The sequence below is a fragment of the Stegostoma tigrinum genome, chromosome 5 (assembly GCF_030684315.1).
Source record: "Stegostoma tigrinum isolate sSteTig4 chromosome 5, sSteTig4.hap1, whole genome shotgun sequence".
NCBI lineage: Eukaryota > Metazoa > Chordata > Chondrichthyes > Orectolobiformes > Stegostomatidae > Stegostoma > Stegostoma tigrinum.
The window spans coordinates 1349319-1373513 of NC_081358.1; the positions used below are offsets into that span (position 1 = coordinate 1349319).

The following is a 24195-nucleotide window of genomic DNA, read 5'->3' on the forward strand; positions in this document are numbered from 1 at the left end:
GGCATTACCATTACTGACCGTCATCCTGCACTATCAACATCCTTGAGATTACCATTGACGACTAACTGAACTGGACTGGCTATATAAATACTGTGACAATAAGAACAGGTAAGATGCTGGAATTTCAGCAGCATGTAACTCCCTTCCTGAGTTCCCAAGTCCCGTTTATCATCCACAAGACAAACGCTAGGACTGATTGAATATACACCACTTGCTAGGATGAGTGCAGCTCCAACAACACTCAAGAAACTTGACACCACCCAGGGACAATGCAGCCTACTTGATTGGCATCACATTCACAACCATTCACTCCCTCCACAGAGCCTCAGTAACAGGAGTCTGTGCCATCTACAAGATGCATTGCAGAAATTCACCAGTGCTCCAGAGAGAGCAGTGTCTAAATCCATGACTAACATCTAGAAGGACAAGAGCAGGGAACACCACCAGCTGCAAGTTTCCCTCCAAGCTACTCGCCATCCTGACTTGGAAATATAATGCTGTTCCTTCAGTGTTGTTAGATCAAAATCCTGGAATTCTCTCCCTCACAGCATTGTGGATCTATCAACAGCAGGTGGATAATAGTGGTTCAAGAAGGTGGTTCACCACCACCTTCTTAAGGGCAACTAGGGATGGGTAATAAATGCTGGCCCAGCCAATGATGACCATGTTCATTCCATGAATGATTTTTTTAAAAGTAGATCCCAAATCTATTTTGCTTAGTCACCCTATTTGAGATTAATATTACAGACTGACATGATACTGAATGAGCCTTTCTGCCCACCTTGCCTGTGCCAGCTCTTTGAAAGAACTATCCAAGCAGTTTGACTTGCCTACTCTATCCCCAAGCCATATAAAGCTTTCTCCTTTAAATATTTACTCAATTCCATTTAGAAAGGTGCTGTTAGAGCTGCCGCCAAACCCATTTTAGTCAGCGTCTTCCAGATCACAACAACTCATCATATCCCATAGGGGACTGATTTGTCAACTCAATATTTTTATTTAGGTATTATATTTGACGCAGAGTTGGGGACTGAATAATAACATTTCATGTAAGACTTCATTTGCATTATTGGTTGCTCTTCAATAACATTAACGCTTTTTTTTAAGATTTGGCTTGTTTCTTTCTCTCTTTCACTGCAGCAAATCCCTAAGTGCTTCAATTGAGTATATCTTGCGTGTAACAGAAGTGACTCCTCAGCAGGGCTCGTTGTATGGAAGCACAAAAATCACCATATCTGGATCTGGTTTCAGTCCTGTCCTAGAAGACAATGTTGTCCAAATTGGTAAGTTTATCAGGTGAACCTGAGAGGTCAGCTGAGGGTGACTGTCATGAAAACAAGGCAGTATTTGACTGAGCATGACATCAAGGATCCCTGGTAAAGCTGCAGACAATAAGAGGTAGGAAGGGTTGGGTGGTGCTGGTGGAGAAGAATTCTGCACAGGTTGGAGTCATACTTAGTACAAAGGAGCAAACACACAGAGTGCTGGAGAAACTCAGAACAGGCGGCATCTATGGAAATTGGAAGAAGTTTTGAAGAAGAGTCAAATCAGGCTTGAAATATTAACTGTTTTTCTATGCCCCATAGATGCTGCCAGACCTGCTGAGCTTCTCCAACACTCTGAATGTTTCAGATTTCTAGCATCCACCATATTTTCTTTATATTATGCCACATAGGAAGATGGTTGTCATTGTTGGAGGTGAATCACCTCTGTCTCAGGCCATCACAGCATCAGTACCCATCTTCAGCTGCTTCATTAATGACTTTTTCTCCATCATAAGGTCAGTAGAGGAGGATATTGCTGATGATTGCATCATTTGTGATCCACAGATACTGAAGTACTCCACTCCCATATGCAGCAAAACCTGGACTATATTCAGGTTGAACTGATGAGTAGCAAGTAATATTTGCACTACTCAAATGGCATGTGATCACCATTACCTACAAGAAAGAATCTAAATATTACCCTTGACATGCAGTGGCATTAACATCATAGAGTTATCCATCATCAACCACCCCGGGGATTCTCATTGACCAGAAACTGAACTGGACTAACCATATTAATACAGTGGCTACAACAGCAGGTCAGGGGCTAGAAAGTCTGCAGTGAGTAACTCACCTCCTAACTTCCAAAAACCTCCAGGAAGGCTGTAAACTAGGAATGTGATGCACTATCGTCCAGTTGCCTGGATGAGTGCAGTTCTAACAACTCTCAAACAGCTCGATACCATCCACAACAAAGCTGCCTGCCTGATTGATATCAACATTCAAATCCTTCACCACTGACTCAAGGTGGCAACAGTGTTTTACTACCAACAAGATGCACTGCAACAACTTACCAGAGCTCTTTAGGCAGCATCTTCCAAACCTGCTCTTTCCCCACCAGAAGGACAATGCTGAAGCCAGCAATACGCACATCCTGTGAATGAATTAAAAATAAAACCTGAAATAATTTCATGGGGTTTCTGTTAGATTGCCAATTTTCCCATTTCCTTAATTTTCAAATTATTGCTGTATAAAGATATAAGTTAACATAACTTAGATAAGAACATAAGAAATAGGAGCAGGAGGAGATGAACTGGCCCATCGATCCTGCTCCACCATTAAATAAAATCATGGTTGCTTGTTTCAGCTCCACCTTACCCACTCACTCGCCAGAACTATTAACTCCTTTACTGTTCAAACATCTATCTTTGTCTTAAAAACATTCAACAGCATAGCCTCAATGGCTTCACTGGGTGGGGAGCTCTGCAGATTCACAACCCTTTGTGTCAAGAAGTTCCTCCTCATCTCAGTCCTAAATCCAGTCTACCTCATTTATGTCGCCTTGTCCTAGTTTCACCTGCTAGTGGAAATAACCTCCCTGCTTCTATCTTATCTATTCCCTTCATAATCTTGTATGTTTCTATAAGACCCCCCTCATTTTTCTGAATTCCAATGAGTATAATCCCAGTCTACTCAGTCTCTCCTCATAATCCAACCCTCTCAACTCCGGAATCAACCCAGTGAATCTCGCCTGCACTCCTTCCAGTGCCAGTACATCCTTACTCAAATAAGGAGACCAAAACCGCACACAGTACTCCAGGTGTGGCCTCACCAGCACCCTATACAGCTGCAGCATAGCCTCCCTGTTTTTATATTCAATCCTTCTAGCAATGAAGGACAAAATTCCATTTGCCTTCATAATTACCTGTTGCACCTGCAAACCAACCTTCTGTGATTCATGCACAGGTCCCTCTGCACAGCAGCATGCTGTAATGTTTTACCACTCAAATAACAGTCCTTTTTACTATTGTTCCTACCAGAATGGATGACTTCACATTAGTCAACATTGCACTCCATCTACCAGACACTTATCCATTCACTTAAACTTTCTATATCCCTCTGCAAACTTTCAGAGTCCTCTGCACACTTTGCTTCATCACTCATCTTAGTGTCATCTGCAAACTTTGACACGCTACACTCAGACCCCAACTCAAAAGCATCTATGTAAACTGTAAACAGTTACGGTCCCAATGCTGATTTCTGAGGCACACCACTAGCCACTGATTGCCAACTAGAAAAGCATTCACTTATTCCCACTCTTTGCTTCCTGCTAGTTAGCCCATCCTCTATCCATGCTGATACATTGTCCGTAATACCATGCACCTTTATCTTACACCTTTTATGCAGCACCTTCTTGAGTGCCTGTTGGAAATCCAGATACACCACATCTACTGGGCTCCCATTGTCCACTACACTTGTAATATCTTCATAAAATTCCAGTACATTGGTTGGGCATGACTTGCCATTCATGGATCCTTGCTGTGATAGCCCAATGGGACAATTTTTACCTACATTTCTCGCTATTTCTTCCTTGATTATAGATTCAAGCATTTTCCTCATGACAGAATTTAAGCTAATGGCTCTGTAATTGCCTGCTTTGTGTCTAACTCCTTTTTTTTCAAACATTGGTATCGATTTTGCTGTTTTCCAAATCTGACAGAACTGCCCCAGAGTCCAGCAAAGTTTGGTAAATTACCACGAATGCATTTGTTGTTTCTGCCGTCATCTCTTGTAGTGCTCTGGGATGCATTCCATCAGGGCCAGGAGACTTGTCTGCCTTCAGCCCCATTAACTTTCCCAATGCTGCCCCTTTAGTGATAATGATCATTCCAAGGTTCTCACCTACCATAGCCTCCTTGTCACCAATTATTGGCATGTAATTGGTATCTTCCACTGTCAGGCAGGCACAAAATACATGTTCAATGCCTTAACCATTGCCTCATTTCCCCTTGTTAAAGCCCCCTTCTCATCCTCCAAAGGACCCATGTTTACTTTAGCCACTCTCTCATTTTTTATAATTGTTGAAATTTGGATTATCTCTGTTTATATTATATGTTAATAACTTGAGGAAAGATAGTAATCTGATTGTGTTAATTACAGCAGAGACTTTATAACAATCACAAGCATGTCATTCTGATCTGGAATTCTGTGATGTGCAATATTTACAGGTTCTGTTCCATGTCACATAAACTTTGCTTCAACAAATATGCTCGAGTGTGTTACTGGTCAAACTGGAAGAAAATTTGTCATCGACAACAATGGCAGCAGTCAAAGTATGTGACATTTTTTTGAAGATTTTTGTTCAAATTGTACAATTTTTTTCCTCTTTCTAGAGTAAATAGGAACATCGAAAGCTGGGGGAAGCTAGCTAAATTAATTAGATGTGACAATGGGAACTGCAGATGCTGCAGAATCCAAGATAATAAAATGTGAGGCTGGATGAACACAGCAGGCCCAGCAGCATCTCAGGAGCACAAAAGCTGACGTTTTGGGCCTAGACCCTTCATCAGAGAGGGGGATGGGATGAGGGTTCTGGAATAAATAGGGAGAGAGTGGGAGGCGGACCGAAGATGGAGAGAAAAGAAGATAAGTGGGGAGGAGAGTATAGGTGGGGAGATAGGGAGGGGATAGGTCAGTCCAGGGAAGATGGACAGGTCAAGGAGGTGGGATGAGGTTAGCAGGTAGGAGGTGCGGCTTGAGGTGGGAGGAAGGGATGGGTGAGAGGAAGAACCGGTTAGGGAGGCAGAGACAGGTTGGACTGGTTTTGGGATGCAGTGGGTGGAGGGGAAGAGCTGGGCTGGTTGTGTGGTGCAGTGGGGGGAGAGGACGAACTGGGCTGGTTTTGGGATGCGGTGGGGGAAGGGGAGATTTTGAAGCTGGTGAAGTCCACATTGATACCATTGGGCTGCAGGGTTCCCAAGTGGAATATGAGTTGCTGTTCCTGCAACCTTCGGGTGGCATCATTGTGGCACTGCAGGAGGCCCATGATGGACAAGGGAGTCACAGAGAGAGTGGTCTCTCCGGAAAGCAGACAGGGGTGGGGATGGAAAAATGTCTTGGGTGGTGGGGTCGGATTGTAGACGGCGGAAGTGTCGGAGGATGTTCCGACAGTTCTGCCATCTACAATCCGACCCCACACCCAAGACATTTTTCCATCCCCACCCCTGTCTGCTTTCCGGAGAGACCACTCTCTCCGTGACTCCCTTGTTCGCTCCACACTGCCCTCCAACCCCACCACACCCGGCACCTTCCTCTGCAACCGCAGGAAATGCCACACTTGCCCCTACACCTCCTCCCTCAGCCCTATCCCAGGCCCCAAGATGACTTTCCACATTAAGCAGAGGTTCACCTGCTCATCTGCCAATGTGGTATACTGCATCCACTGTACCCGGCGTGGCTTCCTCTACATTGGGGAAACCAAGCGGAGGCTTGGGGACCGCTTTGCAGAACACCTCCGCTCGGTTCGCAATAAACAACTGCACCTCCCAGTCACAAACCATTTCCACTCCCCCTCCCATTCTTTAGATGACATGCCCATCATGGGCCTCCTGCAGTGCCACAATGATGCCACCCGAAGGTTGCAGGAACAGCAACTCATATTCCGCTTGGGGACCCTGCAGCCCAATGGTATCAATGTGGACTTCACCAGCTTCAAAATCTCCCCTTCCCCCACCGCATCCCAAAACCAGCCCAGTTCGTCCCCGCTCCTCACTGCACCACACAACCAGCCCAGCTCTTCCCCTCCACCCACTGCATCCCAAAACCAGTCCAACCTGTCTCTGCCTCCCTAACCTTCTTCGTCTCACCCATCCCTTCCTCCCACCTCAAGCCGCACCTCCATCTCCTACCTACTAACCTCATCCCACCTCCTTGACCTCTCCGTCTTCCCTGGACTGACCTATCCCCTCCCTACTTCCTCACCTGTACTCTCCTCCCCACCTATCTTCTTTTCTCTCCATCTTCGGTCCGCCTCCCCCTCTCTCTCTATTTATTCCAGAACCCTCACCCCATCCCCCTCTCTGATGAAGGGTCTAGGCCCGAAACATCAGCTTTTGTGCTCCTGAGATGATGCTGGGCCTGCTGTGTTCATCCAGCCTCACATTTTATTATCTTAAATTAATTAGATGGTGACTCATCTGTAACGTAACGCCATCCACTGACCTGGGTTCCATAGCTGTTAACACGCTTTTCTAACAGAAATCTATCTATCCCTGTTTTGAAACTTTTCATTGACCCCAGCTTGAACAGTAGGGAGTTCCTGATTTTCCCATTTGATGATGAAGTGTTTCCTGACATCTCCCCTGAAGATCCTGGCTTTCATTTTAAAGGTTTGCCCCTTAGACTCACCCAAATTTTGGCACCTGGTGGTGACTGAAACAGGAGACACAAAAATGCTGAAAAATCTGTTTAAGAAGCCTGTTCAGTAAAAAGTTTCAAACTCTCAAACTGAGAAGATGAAACATTTTCTTCTGAATAACAAGATAATAAAATGTGAGGCTGGATGAACACAGCAGGCCAAGCAGCATCTCAGGAGCACAAAAGCTGACGTTTCGGGCCTAGACCCTTCATCTCTCTGATGAAGGGTCTAGGCCCGAAACGTCAGCTTTTGTGCTCCTGAGATGCTGTTGGGCCTGCTGTGTTCATCCAGCCTCACATTTTATTATCTTGGAATTCTCCAGCATCTGCAGTTCCCATTATCTCTGATACCTTCTTCTGAATAACATACATTGTCGAAATTAGAGTATATAAATGACTGAAACTTAAACACTTGTAATTTTTTGTTAACAAATCTCTGCGACAATTTTTTTGATTTTAGTTTTGAATGATCTTTCTATCCACATTTGTGACCACTTTGAACAGCATTTGGCGTGGGGTTTAAGTGGAATCCCTCAAACCTGGATATCTTTGTTGGGGATACAGTACAGTGGCAGTGGAAGGGCCCATCCTTACTTCAGAATTTGAAATACAGAGTCTTCAGTGTCTCCAAGCCCAGCGATGTAAACTACCAAGGCAGTGGGTTTATCAGTGGCAATGTGAGCACTACATCAGGTAAGTCCACGTCTGTTGCATTTAACTCCACCGGAAGATCCTCACCTGTATAAAATTCTATTGACGCACACAGACGCTTATGCACTCATTCATCCTTGTGTGATTTTTCATCAGACTTTCATGTGAAAGAAAAAGAAATTCTGGAGCACGTTTTACATCTTCAGGACATCCCTCACAGCTTCACAGCAATGAAATAAGCTTGACATGTACTATTGCAGAACTGTTTGGTCAACTTGCACACAGCAATCTCTCACTTTCAGGAATATAATCAGGAACAGATCACCTGTTTTCACAATGTTGTTTGAGACAAATATTAGCTGCAGGACACCAGCAAGAACTCTCCTAATTTTCAACATATTGAATATGCAATCTTTTATGTACATCTGCATGTTTCCTACATCACAGCAAAAGCCACAGTCAAGAAAGCCTCTTATTTGGGTAGAGAGCAGTTTGGGAAATCCTGAGGTTGTAAGAAACTTTAGTTTTTAATTATTCATTCACAGGGTTGGAGAAGGCCAGCACTTGCTGCCTGTCCTTAGTCCTTTATTAGCTGATGGTGAGCTATCTCCATGACAATTTAATGGCTTGTGAGGTCATTTCAGAGGACAGTTAAGACTCACCCGCACAGCTGTGAGTCACATGCAGCTGGTAAGGGGAGCAGATTTCCCTCTCTGGAGGATATTAGTAAAATAGGTGACCATTTTTTAAAAATCTGGTAGTTGCATAGGCATCATTTCTGAGACTAACGTTTTATTTCAAATGTAGTTAATTAGGAAAACCTAAATTTTTCAACTGGCATGGTGAAATTTGAACTCATGTCCCAGGAGCATTGGCCCAGTCCTCTGGATTACAAGTCCATTCGTGGAATCATTATACAGACGCTGTTTCTCAATATTTACATCCCGAGGACTGTGCCAATGTTAGCTTTCCGATCCTGTCAGTTTTTGAGTTGGGTGGTTAGGGCCAGGTTGGGTCAGCCAGATTGGACTGGCCATGTTGGGTGGGGTCAAAGATCACAAACTACTCAGGGCATAGGAAGAGACTGGTGTGTGAAGTTGGTAATCAATCTCTACTAATTCAGCATCTAATCAAACAAGCCAGTAAGTTATTTTACTCAATTATGACAAACTAAATTTCATGTGTTGCAGTTGTAAAATTCTCCAGAGTTTGGTTATCTTTGTTGTTCAGGTAGCTGCTTGAGATTCGGTATCTATGCTCTGATGGAGTGGTAAAGCAAACTTAGTTTCCTCTTTCTTTTTTGTATTGATGCCTTCTCATTGTACTCAGGATATAATACAAAGTAGATTTGTTCATTTCATGCCCCCTAATGGATGATGATCTTTCTGTGTAGGTTCGTTCTCTCATCATTTCACCTCCCCTGGGACTTATTACTACAGCAGTGGTTATGTGGACCAGAAACAAAGCATCACTCTCCAAGGGGTGGTGAATGTGAAGCCAACTGAGGAAAGCATCAAAAGTGTACACGTTTATTTAGCAGGGATTGAAGCGGAATATGTACCAGGTGAAATGCACATCCTGTTCATATTTTGGAGGGTTTATTTTGGAGGACATTTCTGCAGTAACTCATTTCTAGAGCAGCGCAGGCAAAGCCTGAACATGTTAATCCCTTTGCCCATTACTCTGGGTAAGGTGATGTTTGATCCTGGGATAGGTTAGCCTCCAGCACTCAGGGTTTGATGGTGTTTATGTTTGATGCTGAGGCTCCATTAAACACAGTGACACATTAGCTTTTACATCAATGTTGTTCAACGAAAATGATGAACGACACACTAGCCACAGATTATAGCAGAGAACATCTTACACAAAATGCAAGATAATGTGCATAATGTATGTACTAATCTTTATGAAACAAAGATCTCTCCACATTCAGTAACTGAGGGAATAAAGCTATCACATGATTAAAGAGCATAACTAATTAGATTGACTTTTATGATGTGATGATATTTCCATGGTGGCCATTACTGAGAATGTAGAACATAAGAACATAAGAACTAGGAGCAGGAGTAGACCATCCGGCCCCTTGAGCCTGCCCGGCCATTTAATAAGGTTATGGCTGATCTTTTTGAGACTCAGCTCCGCTTACCCGCCCACTCACCATAATCCTTAATTCCTTTACTGTTCAAAAATTTATCTACCCTTGCCTTAAAAACATTCAGCGAGGTAGCTTCAACCACTTCACTGGGCAGGGAATTTCACAGATTCACAACCCTTTGGGTGAAGAAGTTCCTCCTGACCTCAGTCCTACATCTGCTTCCCTTTATTTTGAGCCTATGCCCCCTAGACCTAGTTTCACCTGCTAGTGGAAATAACCTCCTTGCCTCCACCTTATCTATTCCCTTCATAATCTTATATGTTTCTATAATATCTCCCTTCATTCTTCTGAATTCCAATGAGTATAATCCCAGTCTACTCAGTCTCTCCTCATACTCCAACCCTCTTAACTCTGCAGTCAACCAAGTGAATCTCCTTTGCATCTCCTCCAGTGCTAGTATATCTCTTCTCAAATAAGGAGACCAAAACCGCACACAGTACTCCAGGTGTGGCCTCACCAGGATCCTATACAGCTACAGAGTAGCCTCCCTGTTTTTAAACTCCATCCCTCTAGCAATGGCAGACAAAATTCCATTTGCCTTTTTAATTACCTGCTGCACCTGTAATTCTACTTCTAGCGATTCATGCACAAGGACACACTAGTCCCTCTGCACAGCAGCGTGCTGCAGTTTTTTACCATTTTAAACATAGTCCATTTTGCTGTTATTCCTACCAAAATGGATGACCTCACACTTATCAACATTGTACTCCATCTGCAAGACCTTTGCCCACTCACTGAGACTATCAATGTCCCTCTGCAGACTTTCAGTATCTTCTGCACACTTTGCTCTTCCACTCACCTTAGTGTCATCTGCAAATTTTGACACACTACACTTACTCCCCAACTCCAAATCATCTATGTGAATTGTAAATAATTGTGATCCCAACACTGATCCCTGAGGCACACCACTAGCCACCGTCCACCAACCAGAAAAAACACTATTTACCCCTACTCTTTGCTTTCTACTGAGAAACCAATCCTCTATCCATGCCAATACATTACCTGTAATACCATGCAACTTTATCTTATGTAGCAGCCTTTGGTGTGGCACCTTGTCAAATGGCTTCTGGAAATCCAGATACACCACATCCACAGGTTCCCCATTGTCCACCATGCAAGTAATGTCCTCAAAGAATTCCACCAAATTAGTTAAACATGACCCACCCTTCATGAACCCATGCTGGGTATTCTCAGTGGGACAACTTCTAACCAGATGTCTTGCTATTTCTTCCTTAATGATAGATACGAGTATTTTCTCCACTACTGAAGTTAAGCTAACTCGCCTATAGTTACCTGCTTTTTGACTACCTTCTTTTTTAAACAGTGGCGTCACACTGGCTGTTTTACAATCTGCAGGAACCACCCCAGAGTCCAGTGAATTTTGGTAAATAATTACTAGTGCATTTGCTATTTCCCCCATCACGTCTTTTAGTACCCTGGGATGCATTTCATCAGGGCCAGGAGACTTAGAACATAGAACATAGAACATTACAGCACAGTACAGGCCCTTTGGCCCTCGGTGTTGTGCCGACCTGTCATACCGATCTCAAGCCCATCTAACCTACACTATTCCATGTACGTCCATATGCTTATCCAATGACGACTTAAATGTACCTAAAGTTGGCGAATCTACTACCGTTGCAGGAAAAGCATTCCATTCCCTTACTACTCTCTGAGTAAAGAAACTACCTCTGACGTCTGTCCTATATCTTTCACCCCTCAATTTAAAGCTATGCCCCCTCGTGCTCGCTGTCACCATCCCAGGAAAAAGACTCTCCCTATCCACCCTATCTAACCCTCTGATTATTTTATATGTTTCAATTAAGTCACCTCTCAACCTTCTTCTCTCTAATGAAAACAGCCTCAAGTCCCTCAGCCTTTCCTCGTAAGGCCTTCCCTCCATACCAGGCAACATCCTAGTAAAGACTTGTCTATCTTTATCCCCATTAGCTTGCCCAGCACTGCCTCCTTGGTGATAATGATAGCTTCTAGGTCCTTACCTGCTATAACCTTGCCATTAGTTTATGGCATGTTACTTGTGTCTTTTACAGTAAAGACCGACACAACATAACCTTTTAATGTTTCGGCTATTTCCTTATTCCCAGTTATTAAATTGGCCTTCTCATCCTCTGAAGGACCAATGTTTACCTTTGCCACTCTTTTATGATTTGCATATTTATAGAAACTTTGGTTGTGTGCTTTTACATTCTGAGCTAGTTTACTCTCATAACCTATCTTACTTTGCTTTAACTTTTTTGTGGCTTTCTGTTGCCTTTAAAGATTTCCCAGTCTACTAGTTACCCGACTACTATTTGCTTTTTTGTACATTTTTTTTTCAATCTGATACTTTGTTTTATTTCCTTAAACGTCCGTGTCTGGCGCACTCTCTTTTCCTACAGTTCTTTCTTGTCACTGGAATATACTTCTGCTGAGCACTGTGAAAAATAGTTTTGAAAGCCCTCCACTGTTCTTCAATTGACCCACCATAAAGTTTTTGCTCCCATTCAACCTTAGCTAACTCCTCCCTCATCCCATCATAGTCTCCTTTGTTTAAGCACAGGACATAGGTACTGGATTAACCTTCTCACGCTCCATCTGTATTTTAAATTCAACCATACTGTGATCGCTCCTTCCGAGAGGATCCCTAACTGTGAGATCATTAATTATTCCTGTCTCATTACACAGGACTAGATCTAGGCTAGCTTGCTCCCTCGTAGGTTCCATTACATATTGTTCAAGGAAATTATCGCAGATGCATTCTATGAACCCCTCCTCAAGGCTGCCATGACCAACCTGGTTTGACTGATCGATATGTAGATTAAAGTCCCCCATGATAATTGCTGTACCATTTTTACATGCATTAGCTATTTCTATGTTTATCGCCTGCCCCACCATGATGTCATTATTCGGTGGCCTATAGACCACACTTATCAGTGACTTCTTCTCGCTGCTATTCCTAATTTCCACCCAAATGGATTCAACGTTTTGTTCAGTCGAACCTATGTCATCTCTCACTACCGCCCTGATATCATCCGTAAAAATCAGAGCGACATCACCTCCCTTACCTTCCTGTCTGTCCCTCCGAACAGTTTGATACCCCTGGATATTGAACTCCCAGTCATTACGATTCTATAACCATATCTCTGTAATGGCCACTAAATCATACCTATTTGCCATGATTTGCACCGTCAACTCATCCACCTTGTTTCGAATGCTCCGAGCATTCAGATAAAGTGCCCTTATGCCAGTTTTTGCACCTTCTTTTTGGGTCCTATTACCTCCATTACTCACAACTCTTGAGTTCTCCTTCCCTTTAACTTTGTTCCTAATTTTCAATGGAGTCGAAGCTTCCTTGTCCCCTGCTAACCTGCTGCTTTGCCTTACATAAATTGTTATTCTCCCTCTATGCTCACTTCTCCCTTCCCCCTTCTTACTAGTTATTTTTTGTATGAAACTAGTGTTTTATTTTGCATTTATTTGATTTCTTTTAGATTACTTTAAGCACAATTAAGCACAAGGTATCTACTCTTTCTATCTCCATTTTACTATAAAATTCCAGAAAAAGTACACATGAATTAGTGAGTGTGAGCATTGAGATCACGTGTAACGCTGGTGTCTCACACTCATCAGTCACATTTGGATCTATTGTTTTTATCAGCACAGAATTCAATAGAAATTAAATCAGTTGGTTTCTAGAATGGGCAAATGAATCGAAGCTCTCAACCCGTCAGGAATACTGTTAAAATGTAGATCTGTCTTTTTTTTCTATTCAGCTGTATCCTGTCCAAGGTACAACTACAACTTTGAACCATTAAGGAAACTGAAATTTTTTGCTTTGAAATAGTTTTGCATCAAATTGCAACTAAAAACTGGAAACATTTTGTGTTCAGGCAGTTTCATGACTACACAGTATCCCAAAGCATGAGAACATGCCAGAAATCGTGTTACATATTGGCACAAATGATATAGCCAGAAATAGGTTTGAGGATATAAAAAGTGATTTCAGGGAGTTAGGATGGAAGCTGCAGAGCAGGACGAACAGAGTAGTGTTCTCTGGTTTACTACCGGTGCCACGAGATAGCGAGGTGAGGAACAGGGAGCGGGCGCAGCTGAACACGTGGCTACGCAGCTGGTGTAGGAGGGAGGGTTTCAGATATGTTGATAATTGGGATGCCTTCTGGGGAAGGTGGGACCTGTACAAGAAGGACGGGTTGCATCTGAACTGGAAGGGGACCAATGTCCTGGGTGGAAGGTTTGCTCGAGTAGTTCGAGAGGGTTTAAACTAGTATGGCAGGGGGGGTGGGAACCTGAGCTGTATACCAGAGGTGAGCGTTGATGCAGGTGAGGCAGTAGCAAGAGGTAGACCAGCTAGTGGGAAGGATTTTCCTGGGAAGGAACCAAGGGATCGGTTAAAGTGTGTTTGCTTTAATGCAAGGAGTATCAGGAATAAAAGTGATGAACTTAGAGCATGGATCAGTACCTGGTGCTATGATGTTGTGGCCATAACAGAGACATGGGTTTCTCATGGGCTGGAATGGTTGCTGGATATTCCAGGGTTTAGAACATTTAAAAAGAATAGGGAGGGGGGAAAAAGAGGAGGGGGTGTAGCACTACTAATCAGAGAGGGTATCACAGCTACAGAAGCTTCCATTGTCGAGGAAGATCTGCCTACTGAGTCAGTATGGGTGGAAATTAGGAACAGCAAGGGAGTAGTCACCTCGTTAGGGGTTTACTACAGGCCCCCCAATAGCAGCAGGGAGATTGTAGAAAGCATAGGTCGACAGATTTTGGAAAAGTGTGGACGCAGTAGGGTTGTTGTAATGGGTGACTTTAACTTTCCTAATATTGATTGGAACCTCCTTCGAGCAGAAGATTTGAATGGAGCTGTTTTTGTAAGGTGTGTTCAGGAGGGTTTCCTAACGCAGTACGTTGACAGGCCGACGAGGGGAGAGGCCATTCTAGACTTGGTGCTCGGAAACGAGCCGGGGCAGGTATCAGATCTTGTGGTGGGAGAGCATTTTGGTGATAGTGACCATAACACTCTCTCATTCTACATAGCTATGGAGAAGGAGAGGATTAGGCAGAATGGGAGGATATTTAATTGGGGAAGAGGAAACTATGATGCGATTAGACACGAGTTAGGAAGCATGGACTGGGAGCAGTTGTTCCATGGTAAGGGAACTATAGACATGTGGAGATGGTTTAAGGAACAGTTGTTGGGAGTGATGAGTAAATATGTCCCTCTGAGACAGGCAAGACGGGGTAAGATAAAGGAACCTTGGATGACGAGAGCGGTGGAGCTTCTAGTGAAAAGGAAGAAGGTAGCTTACATAAGGTGGAGGAAGCTAGGGTCAAGTTCAGCTAGAGAGGATTACATGCAGGCAAGGAAGGAGCTCAAAAATGGTCTGAGGAGAGCCAGGAGGGGGCACGAGAAAGGCTTGGCAGAAGGAATCCGGGAAAACACAAAGGCATTTTACACTTACGTGAGGAATAAGAGAATGGTCAAAGAAAGAGTAGGGCCGATCAGGGATAGCATAGGGAACTTGTGTGTGGAGCCTGAGGAGGTAGGGGAAGCCCTAAATGAGTTTTTTGCTTCTGTCTTTACGAAAGAAACGACCTGTGTAGTGAATGAAACCTTTGAAGAGCAGGTGTGCATGCTGGAATGGATAGAGATAGAGGAAGCTGATGTACTGAAAATTTTGTCAAACATTAAGATTGACAAGTCGCCAGGCCCGGATCAGATTTGTCCTCGGCTGCTTTGGGAAGCGAGAAATGCAATTGCTTCGCCACTTGCGAAGATCTTTGCATCCTCGCTCTCCACTGGAGTCGTACCTGAGGACTGGAGAGAGGCAAATGTAATTCCTCTCTTCAAGAAAGGAAATAGGGAAATCCCCGGCAATTATAGACCGGTAAGTCTCACGTCTGTCGTCTGCAAGGTGTTAGAAAGGATTCTGAGGGATAAGATTTATGACCATCTGGAAGAGCATGGCTTGATCAAATACAGTCAACACGGCTTTGTGAGGGGTAGGTCATGCCTTACAAACCTTATCGAGTTTTTTGAGGATGTGACTAGTAAGGTTGATGAGGGTCAAGCTGTGGATGTGGTGTATATGGACTTCAGTAAGGCATTTGATAAGGTTCCCCATGGAAGGCTCATTCAGAAGGTCAGGAGGAATGGGATACAGGGGAACTTAGCTGCTTGGATACAGAATTGGCTGGCCAACAGAAGACAGCGAGTGGTAGTAGAAGGAAAATATTCTGCCTGGAAGTCAGTGGTGAGTGAGGTTCCACAGGGCTCCGTCCTTGGGCCTCTACTGTTTGTAATTTTTATTAATGACTTGGACGAGGGAATTGAAGGATGGGTCAGCAAGTTTGCAGACGACACAAAGGTCGGAGGTGTCGTTGACAGTGTAGAGGGCTGTTGTAGGCTGCAGCGGGACATTGACAGGATGCAGAGATGGGCTGAGAGGTGGCAGATGGAGTTCAACCTGGATAAATGCGAGGTGATGCATTTTGGAAGGTCGAATTTGAAAGCTGAGTACAGGATTAAGGATAGGATTCTTGGCAGCGTGGAGGAACAGAGGGATCTTGGTGTGCAGATACATAGATCCCTTAAAATGGCCACCCAAGTGGACAGGGTTGTTAAGAAAGCATATGGTGTTTTGGCTTTCATTAACAGGGGGATTGAGTTTAAGAGTCGTGAGATCTTGTTGCAGCTCTATAAAACTTTGGTTAGACCGCACTTGGAATACTGCGTCCAGTTCTGGGCGCCCTATTATAGGAAAGATGTGGATGCTTTGGAGAGGGTTCAGAGGAGGTTTACCAGGATGCTGCCTGGACTGGAGGGCTTATCTTATGAAGAGAGGTTGACTGAGCTCGGTCTCTTTTCATTGGAGAAAAGGAGGAGGAGAGGGGACCTAATTGAGGTATACAAGATAATGAGAGGCATAGATAGAGTTGATAGCCAGAGACTATTTCCCAGGGCAGAAATGGCTAGCACGAGGGGTCATAGTTTTAAGCTGGTTGGTGGAAAGTATAGAGGGGATGTCAGAGGCAGGTTCTTTACGCAGAGAGTTGTGAGAGCATGGAATGCGTTGCCAGCAGCAGTTGTGGAAGCAAGGTCATTGGGGTCATTTAAGAGACTGCTGGACATGCATATGGTCACAGAAATTTGAGGGTGCATCCATGAGGATCAATGGTCGGCACAACATTGTGGGCTGAAGGGCCTGTTCTGTGCTGTACTGTTCTATGTTCTATGTTCTATGTTCTATTAATGGTAACCATTACTAAGGTCATGGATAACAGTGAAGCTGAAGAGGCCAGAATTGGGGAAACACAGGGGCCTCAGAGGGCTGTGGCACAGAACAGAAATGATACAGATTGGGAGGGAAGTGACCATGGAGGTATTTGGAAACAAAGGTGAAAGTTTTAAACCTGAGATGCTACTCAGCTGGAAACTGATTTGGGTTGTCTTGTAAGTTATTGGAAAACAAAACAAAAGTAGTCAGACTGGGAATACTTTGCTGCAATTCTATATTTTTTGAGCTTCTTCTGGCAATTAAACTGAATGTATTTGAGCTTCTCAATATGTTTATTTCCTTTTCCCCACTGGCCACTGCCCCTGAACATATTTTGTTAGTTAACAGCTGGCTGTTTCTGTGTAGGGCCTTCTGAGAAACTACATTCACAACTAAAAAGTAATAACGACTGTACAGCACGAAAACCCACCTGTAACCAGGCATTGAACAAGGCCGATGAAAGAAGCTTCACATTTCATCTGTCTCTCTGCTGCTCCCCCACAATTAACAGCATCGCACCCTCGAAGGGAACAATGAAAGACAGGCTAACCATTACTGGCACTGGATTCAGTAACATTAGCTGTGCAAACGAGGTAAGCTAACATGTTCAAACATGCATAAAGAAAATTTGACTTTGCCTTCTAAATATTAGCAATGTAATTATCTATGGCTTCATCCCTTTTTCTTAAAACTAACATTTCTGTAGCATTTTGCGACAGGAAGCCCAGGGCTCTGCTGCCTGTAAGGAGCTGTTCGAAGTGCAAGTTCACTGTTAAAATGTAGGAGACACAGCAGCTAATTTAAGCATAGCAAGATCCTACAAGTAGCAATGTGATAATTACCTAATAATTTACTTCAGTTGATTGAGGAGTAAAAGTTAACCCAGAATACTGGGAAGGATTCATCTGCTCTCCTTCAAAAAGGTGCCATGGGATCACTTACACCCACAGAACGTTTGTTTAACATCTCAAGCATAACCGCAGTTTTCCTTCAGTGCCAGCTTTTCGAGAACATGGGTATTGGTAACAGTTGACCATTCAGCCCCTCACACCTGCTCCACCATTTGGTAAAATTATGACTGATCTGACTGGGGACTCAACTGCACTTCCATACTGTATTTCATTGCTCTCAGTCCCTTTGACTGGAATATAGTCAAGGGCCCTGTAGCTGCAGGATTTCTAGGGAAGAGAATTCCATGACTCCGAGGTCGGATTCTCTGATTCATTGTCTAAGTCTAAGAGCGGACATTTTCAGTGACAACTGAAATATTATCCCCACGGTAGAAGAAGCTTTCTGTATCGAGCTCCAATCAGCTTGGTAAAATACCAGTGAGCTTCTTGGCCAAATACAGGCTTTAACAGCAAGGTCCCACATTGCCCGTGATGTTGGCCATCAGAGGCCAGCAGCTTCTGGGTCCTATAGTTCGACGCCTAACCTCTATGATGGGAAAGGAATTTTTTTCCCTTTGCTACATGCAAGATGGGTGTCCTGCGGGAGTGGGGGAGTTGGAGGCAAGGATAATAGTAAAACTATGGATGATCATCAGTGGTTCGCTCTGCTGCCTCACAGCACCAGGGACCTGTGTTCTGTTCCACTCTCCTGAAACTGTCTGTGTGAAGTTTTCACACTTTCCCTGTGTCTGCGAGGTTTTCTGCCAGTGCTCCAGTTTCCTCTCACAGTCCAAAGATACGCAGGTTAGGTGGATTGGCCGTGCTAAATTGCCTACAAAGTCCAAGGATGTGCAGGCCGGATGGAAATTCAGCGTTGCAGGAATAGGGGTAAGGTGGAAGGTCGGTATTGATTTGATGGGCTGAATGGCCTTGTTCACGCTGTAGGGATTTTATGATTCCATCTCAATGCCCCCTTCCCCATGCCCACCACTCCTGTACCTGACTTGCCCCAAAATGGAGTAAGTGGAGATCATTCCCCATAAACCAATCAGGCTGACAGGTGTTACAATCAACCGGTGAAGTGCATGGGAAACACAATCCCACTGTTCATGGAATAATACCAAACGTTAATGTTGCCCAGCAGCCCATTTTCCTACCTTTCATACCAATGTTAATAGAAGGCATGGGCCAGTCTTCTGTACTAACTGTAGCTGGAAAAATGTTGGTGTATATGCTGAAGCTGAGGTGGGGGACAGGGGAGAAGTAAAGGACAGGCAGAGATGGACCCCAGAGAAAGAGAGAGAGCAGCAGACCATTGGGCAGACAAAGGAATGGATAATGGTCAGCCTGGGAGAATCAAGAGATGCTAATGGGGACATTACTAGCTGACAATGGGTTGGTTGTGGAGGCAGGCGATATGACAACAAGTCCTGGTGTATGGGGATTGCCTAATGACATGGGAACAGTGGCTCATGCCCTAAAATGATTGAGCTCAATGTTGAGTCCAAAAGGCTGCAGGGTCCTTGTAGTAGCAAGGTGAAGAGCTGGATGATCACAACAGGCCAAGCAGCATCAGAGGAAGAGACTTCGCAGTGGGGTTAAAATTGTTTCAGAGATATTAGAAACTGCAGATGCTGGACTTGTAGTGATTGGAACAAGAGCCAGGTGGATCTTATTTATTAGAAGATTCTTGATTGAAAAGTTATTAACCTGGACAATCTGGGAGCTCAGCCTGACAGATATACACAAGAGATTCAGACACTTTCTTCATTCTCAGGACTGGCTGTGAGCTGGCTGACTGTGCACATGTAAATAAAGGGTGACTTGGTGATGAGATACTGACCCCCGTGGAGTTATTTCAGGCCCAAGTAAGAGATGAGTTTTTCCAGCTTGCGCTGAACTGGAGCCCTGCAGCAAACCCAAGGCAGAGATGTAGGCTAAGGAACATGTGTTGAAGTGGCAGGCAACAGGAGGCTCAGGGTCATTTTTGTTTAGAGAGCGCGTTCAGTTGTCTTTCTCTGGAAGGTTCCACTGGCTTATCAAAAGTATAAAATGACTGAATGTGACAAAAAGTCTCTGATTTATCAATTTAAACATCACAGCTTCCAGCAATTGCTGCAGGTTTGCTTCAAGTTTAAACTCAGGGAACTGGCAGCTTCTGCTGACGCAAACAATAGTACACCTTTCTTTAATCTTTCTGTGCCTGTGTCTCTGTAACTTGTCGCTAGTTCCAGCCTGCTCAGTTCGGCAAGACCAGTCCACGTCAGATGTAAACTGCTTCTGTTTGGTAATTGGGCCGGTGACAGGATGATACCCTTCAATGGTCTTAATTGACAACTTTGGCCCTTAACTTCTGGTGAGGCAAGGAAGTCTCCAACAGACCTACCGTGCCTTTTTAGTTTTTACTGCTGTGGCAGAAAGATGGTGAGTATCTCCATAGAGCCAGTTTCTTTTCAGTCACTAATGGGATGTGGCTGTCACTGGCTGGCCAGCATTTATTGCCTATCCCTAGCTGCCCTAGCAAAGGTACTGGTGAGCTGCTGCAGTCCTCACGCTGGCCCACAATACCCTTAGCAAGTCAATTCCAAGATTTTGATGAAGGAACGGCAGTATATTTCCAAGTTAGGATGCTAAGTGGCTTGGAGTGAAACTTGGAGGCGGTGTTCCCATGTCTGTGCTGCCTTTGTCTTTCTAGCTGGAAACGGTCGTGGGTTTGGAAGGTGCTGTCTAACGGTCTTTAGTGAGTTCCTGCAGTGCACCTTGTGGATAGTACACACTGCTGCTCCTGAGGGGGTGGCAGGAGTTCTTACATGTGGATGTGTTGCCAGTCAAGCGGGCTGCTTCGTCCTGGATGGTGTCAAACCTCTTGAGTGTTGTTGGAGCTGCACCCATCCAGACAGGTGGGGAGTAATCCATTACACTCCTGACTTGTGCCTTCTAAATGTGGACAGGCTTTGGGAGTGAGGAGGTGAGTAACTCACTGCAGTATTCCTAGACTCAGACCTGCTCTTGTAGCCACCGTGTTGTTGTGACAATTCCAGTTGAGTTTCTGGTCAACTGTAACCCCAAGCACGTTAATAGTGGGCGATTCAGTGACGGTAACATTATTGGATGTCAAGGGGCAATGGTTAGAATATCTCATTGGAGATCGTTATTGCCTGGCATTTGTGTAGTACTAAATGCCCAATTTTGTGCCCTTCTGACCATCTCCACGGAGAGGCTAATTGCTTCCCAAGTCTCCAATACAGGTCACGAACTTTCAAGTTTCTAACACAGAGCCTGGGCTGACAACTTGTAGTTTGTTTACAATGCCATAGATCTTATCACAGTCTCGAAGAATTTGAGAGAGTTGTGGAACATTATCCTGCATCTTCCAGCAACTTTGTTTTTGTTCCTGATTTACAGCATGCGCAGTTCTTTTGTTTTTTATTGTCCTCATCTTGTTCCATACTAGCTGTACAAGCCATCAGGCTAGTATTAATAATCAGGCCGCACTATTTAACATGGAATTGCAGTAACACAGAAAGGTCTGTAGTCACACGTGTCTACACTCACCGGGAGTTCCACACATAATAACTGAATCAGTAGTACAACTCCCTTACAACTTTCCTTCCCTGTATCTGGTATCAATGTCTCCTATCCTTGAGGTTTATGTTGTATTTGAATATATTCAGCCTGATATCAACGTCCATTGTATTCATTCTTGCTTTTATTTGGGACTTTTCCTGGGGGAGGCCTTCTCAATGTCGTGCTTCCTCAGTTCAGCTGTGCTATACAAATGCAAGTGTTTGTACAGTTAATGGTTCTCAGCCCTCTCGTCATGCTGTGCTACTGGAAAACTTCATGCTTCATATTTAGCTTCAGTTCTTATCTTTTCCCCTCTGTCTGTGCTATTTTTGAAATTATTTTTTCCCTCTGGCCAACTAACTTTGCTGATTACAAATAACTAGTATTGTGTCCTGGTAGAGGTATGACATCAGTTAATTGTTGGACAACAAATGTTCTCACTCTGATGTGTTGTCCTGTTTCAGGTGAGAGTTGGAGCACATCGGTGTGTCGTTGAAAATAGCACAGAGAGTGAACTTTTATGTCGGATAGATCCTGAGGGAGTGATGGATGTTGGTGTTGCAGCTCTGGTGTCTGTTACCATCCAGAACCTTGGCGCTGCTATCAATCCTTTAGCCGATGAAATGAGTCGTCGTTTTGTGCTGCTTCCTCACATTGACGCTGTTAACCCCAATGTTGGGTCCACAATGGGAAAGACCAGAGTAACCATCACTGGGTCAGGTTTTGGAGCTGACCTGGATGCTGTCACGGTCCACTTGGCCAATGTGTTTTGCATGGTGGTTTCTGCAAACTACACACATGTCATCTGTGACTCTTCAGCTTCTATTGTCTCCAATGGGATCGTCACACTTTCTATTCGTGGCATCCCAGCTGTGTGTAGCGGGGCCTGTGACTACTCCTATGCAGAGAATGCAGCACCAATCGTACTGAATGTATCTTCTATGTTTCTGACCACAGTTTACACACAGCTCACTGTAAGTGGCAGTGGATTTGGAAACCGTGTGGAGGAGGCTTTCATTCTTATAGGAGATGCCAGTTTTGTTCCGAGCGATGTTTCAGACAGCAGTATGAACTGCACCGTGGGTCCCATACCTGTTGGCAAGCACACACTCAGAGTTTTAACATTAAATAAAGGTCTGTCACTTAGAGGGATTCCCATCACCAATGCTGCCAGAGCTTCCCTCTCTCCGGCATCGGGAGGTATTCATGGTGGGACCACATTGTTAATAACAGGAAACGGTTTTGTCCAGGATGAAACCACAGTGACAGTTCACGGATCTCCATGTCACCTTCTTTCAGTCACTCCAGGGGAAGTTAAGTGCATCATCCCAGCTGGTCCCCCAGGCACTGTCGATGTAAGGATTATTGTTCATTCTACAATGTATCCTGTCCTTAAATTTACCTACAACCAAAGAAAGACTCCGAAAATTCAAGCCGTGTCTCCAGCAACAGGTAAGTAGTTGCAGCAGCTTGATGCCCTGATAATGTTTCTGAAGTACAGCCCTAATCCTAAAGCTGAGGGTGTTTCTAAAACCCATACCAACACTCGCCCTAGCAATTTCACTTCCTCTAAAACAAAACATTCCTTCTAATACACATTGTCCTTCTGACATGAACACCCCCTCTTTCACCAACACACACTATTATAAGCATTCCCTCTAACGTGAACACTCTCTCACACGAACGCTCCTTCTCACATGAACTCTCCCTGTAACACAAACACATCCTCTGACATGAACTCTCCCTCAAACATAAACACTCCTGCTCACACTAAGATTGCGTTTAATTCTTCTACTTCAGGTCCCTGCATGCAGGCCTGAAACAGCACCACCATCTGCACCCTGGGCAAAGCAAGGAGCCAGGTCTCAATTCCACCTCAGTCAGAATAGGAGTAAGCCCCATGCTGTTGGCAGAAATCTGATCCACACCAGCCATCCAGCTGGTGAGCCAGGAGCACATCTGCAACTCTGAGTTGCTGTGGCAATGTGGACCTTTGCACACATGGTATAAGTTGGAGCAATGGATGGTGAGGATAAAAGTTACAATTCCTTACCATACCACGAACTCTATCTTTAACACGGATCCTTGCTTTAATGCCACTCTACCATTAATGCACACTTTAACAGGCATGCTTTCAGTCACAATTCCTTATATTCACTTTAACACAGACACACCACATCTTTGTCAGAGGGAGGCCATGCCTGACACGTCGTGTGGAAATTTTTAAGGAGGTGCCCAAGTGTTTGGATGAGGGTAGAGCAGTTGTTGTAGTTTACATCGATCTCAGCAAGGTCTTCAACAAGATCCCACATAGAAAACTGACAAAGAAGGTAAATGCTCACCGAATGAAGGATAACGTGGCATATTAGATCCAAAATTGACTTAGTGACAAGAGAAAGATAGAAGAGGTCAAAGGCTGTTTGTGTAACTGAAGTCCTGTGTGCAGTGGCTTAGGACAGCGATCGCTGCTGGTCCCTTATTCTTTGTGATAGCTGTAGATGATGCGGATGAGAATGTGGGCTGTATGGAGGAGATAGTAGGTAAACTTGCTGATGACACACAGATTGTCCAGGTGGTTGACAGGAAGGAGGAAGCTGTTAGGTTACATGGGGTTATAAACAGAATGGTCAGCTCAGCTGATCAGTGGCAACTGGAGCTTAACCCTGGTAATTGTGAGGTGGTGCACTTTGCAAGAAGGAATAAGACAAGGGAGCACTCAATAAATGACCAAAAGCTAGGAAGCTCAGAGGAACAGAGGGTTCTTGGGACTCTTGTCCACAAGTCCCTGAAGGTGATGGGACAAATTAACAGTATGGGGTTGTTAACTTGCCCACCAAGCAAGCCAGCTCAGTGAGCAAGTTAACAACATCACCCACAACCCAAGTTACAAATCTTTCTGAAAATTTTAAGGGTTAACAGTGTAGTTAAGATGTCACATGGGCACTTATGTGATT

The 24195-nt window shown here is 44.3% G+C and overlaps 1 protein-coding gene across 5 annotated transcripts in view; it reads left to right on the plus strand.

The window, feature by feature from the left end:
• pkhd1l1.1 (PKHD1 like 1, tandem duplicate 1) overlaps window positions 1–24195 on the plus strand; it is a 267609-nt gene that overhangs the window by 103876 nt on the left and 139538 nt on the right. For all 5 annotated transcript variants that reach the window (XM_059645764.1, XM_059645760.1, XM_059645761.1 and 2 more), the window contains exons 34-39: window positions 1141–1283; window positions 4493–4597; window positions 7185–7373; window positions 8725–8895; window positions 17151–17377; window positions 21706–22693. In XM_059645764.1, the coding sequence (XP_059501747.1) occupies window positions 1141–1283; window positions 4493–4597; window positions 7185–7373; window positions 8725–8895; window positions 17151–17377; window positions 21706–22693 (1823 nt within the window). The remainder of the gene's footprint in view (window positions 1–1140; window positions 1284–4492; window positions 4598–7184; window positions 7374–8724; window positions 8896–17150; window positions 17378–21705; window positions 22694–24195) is intronic.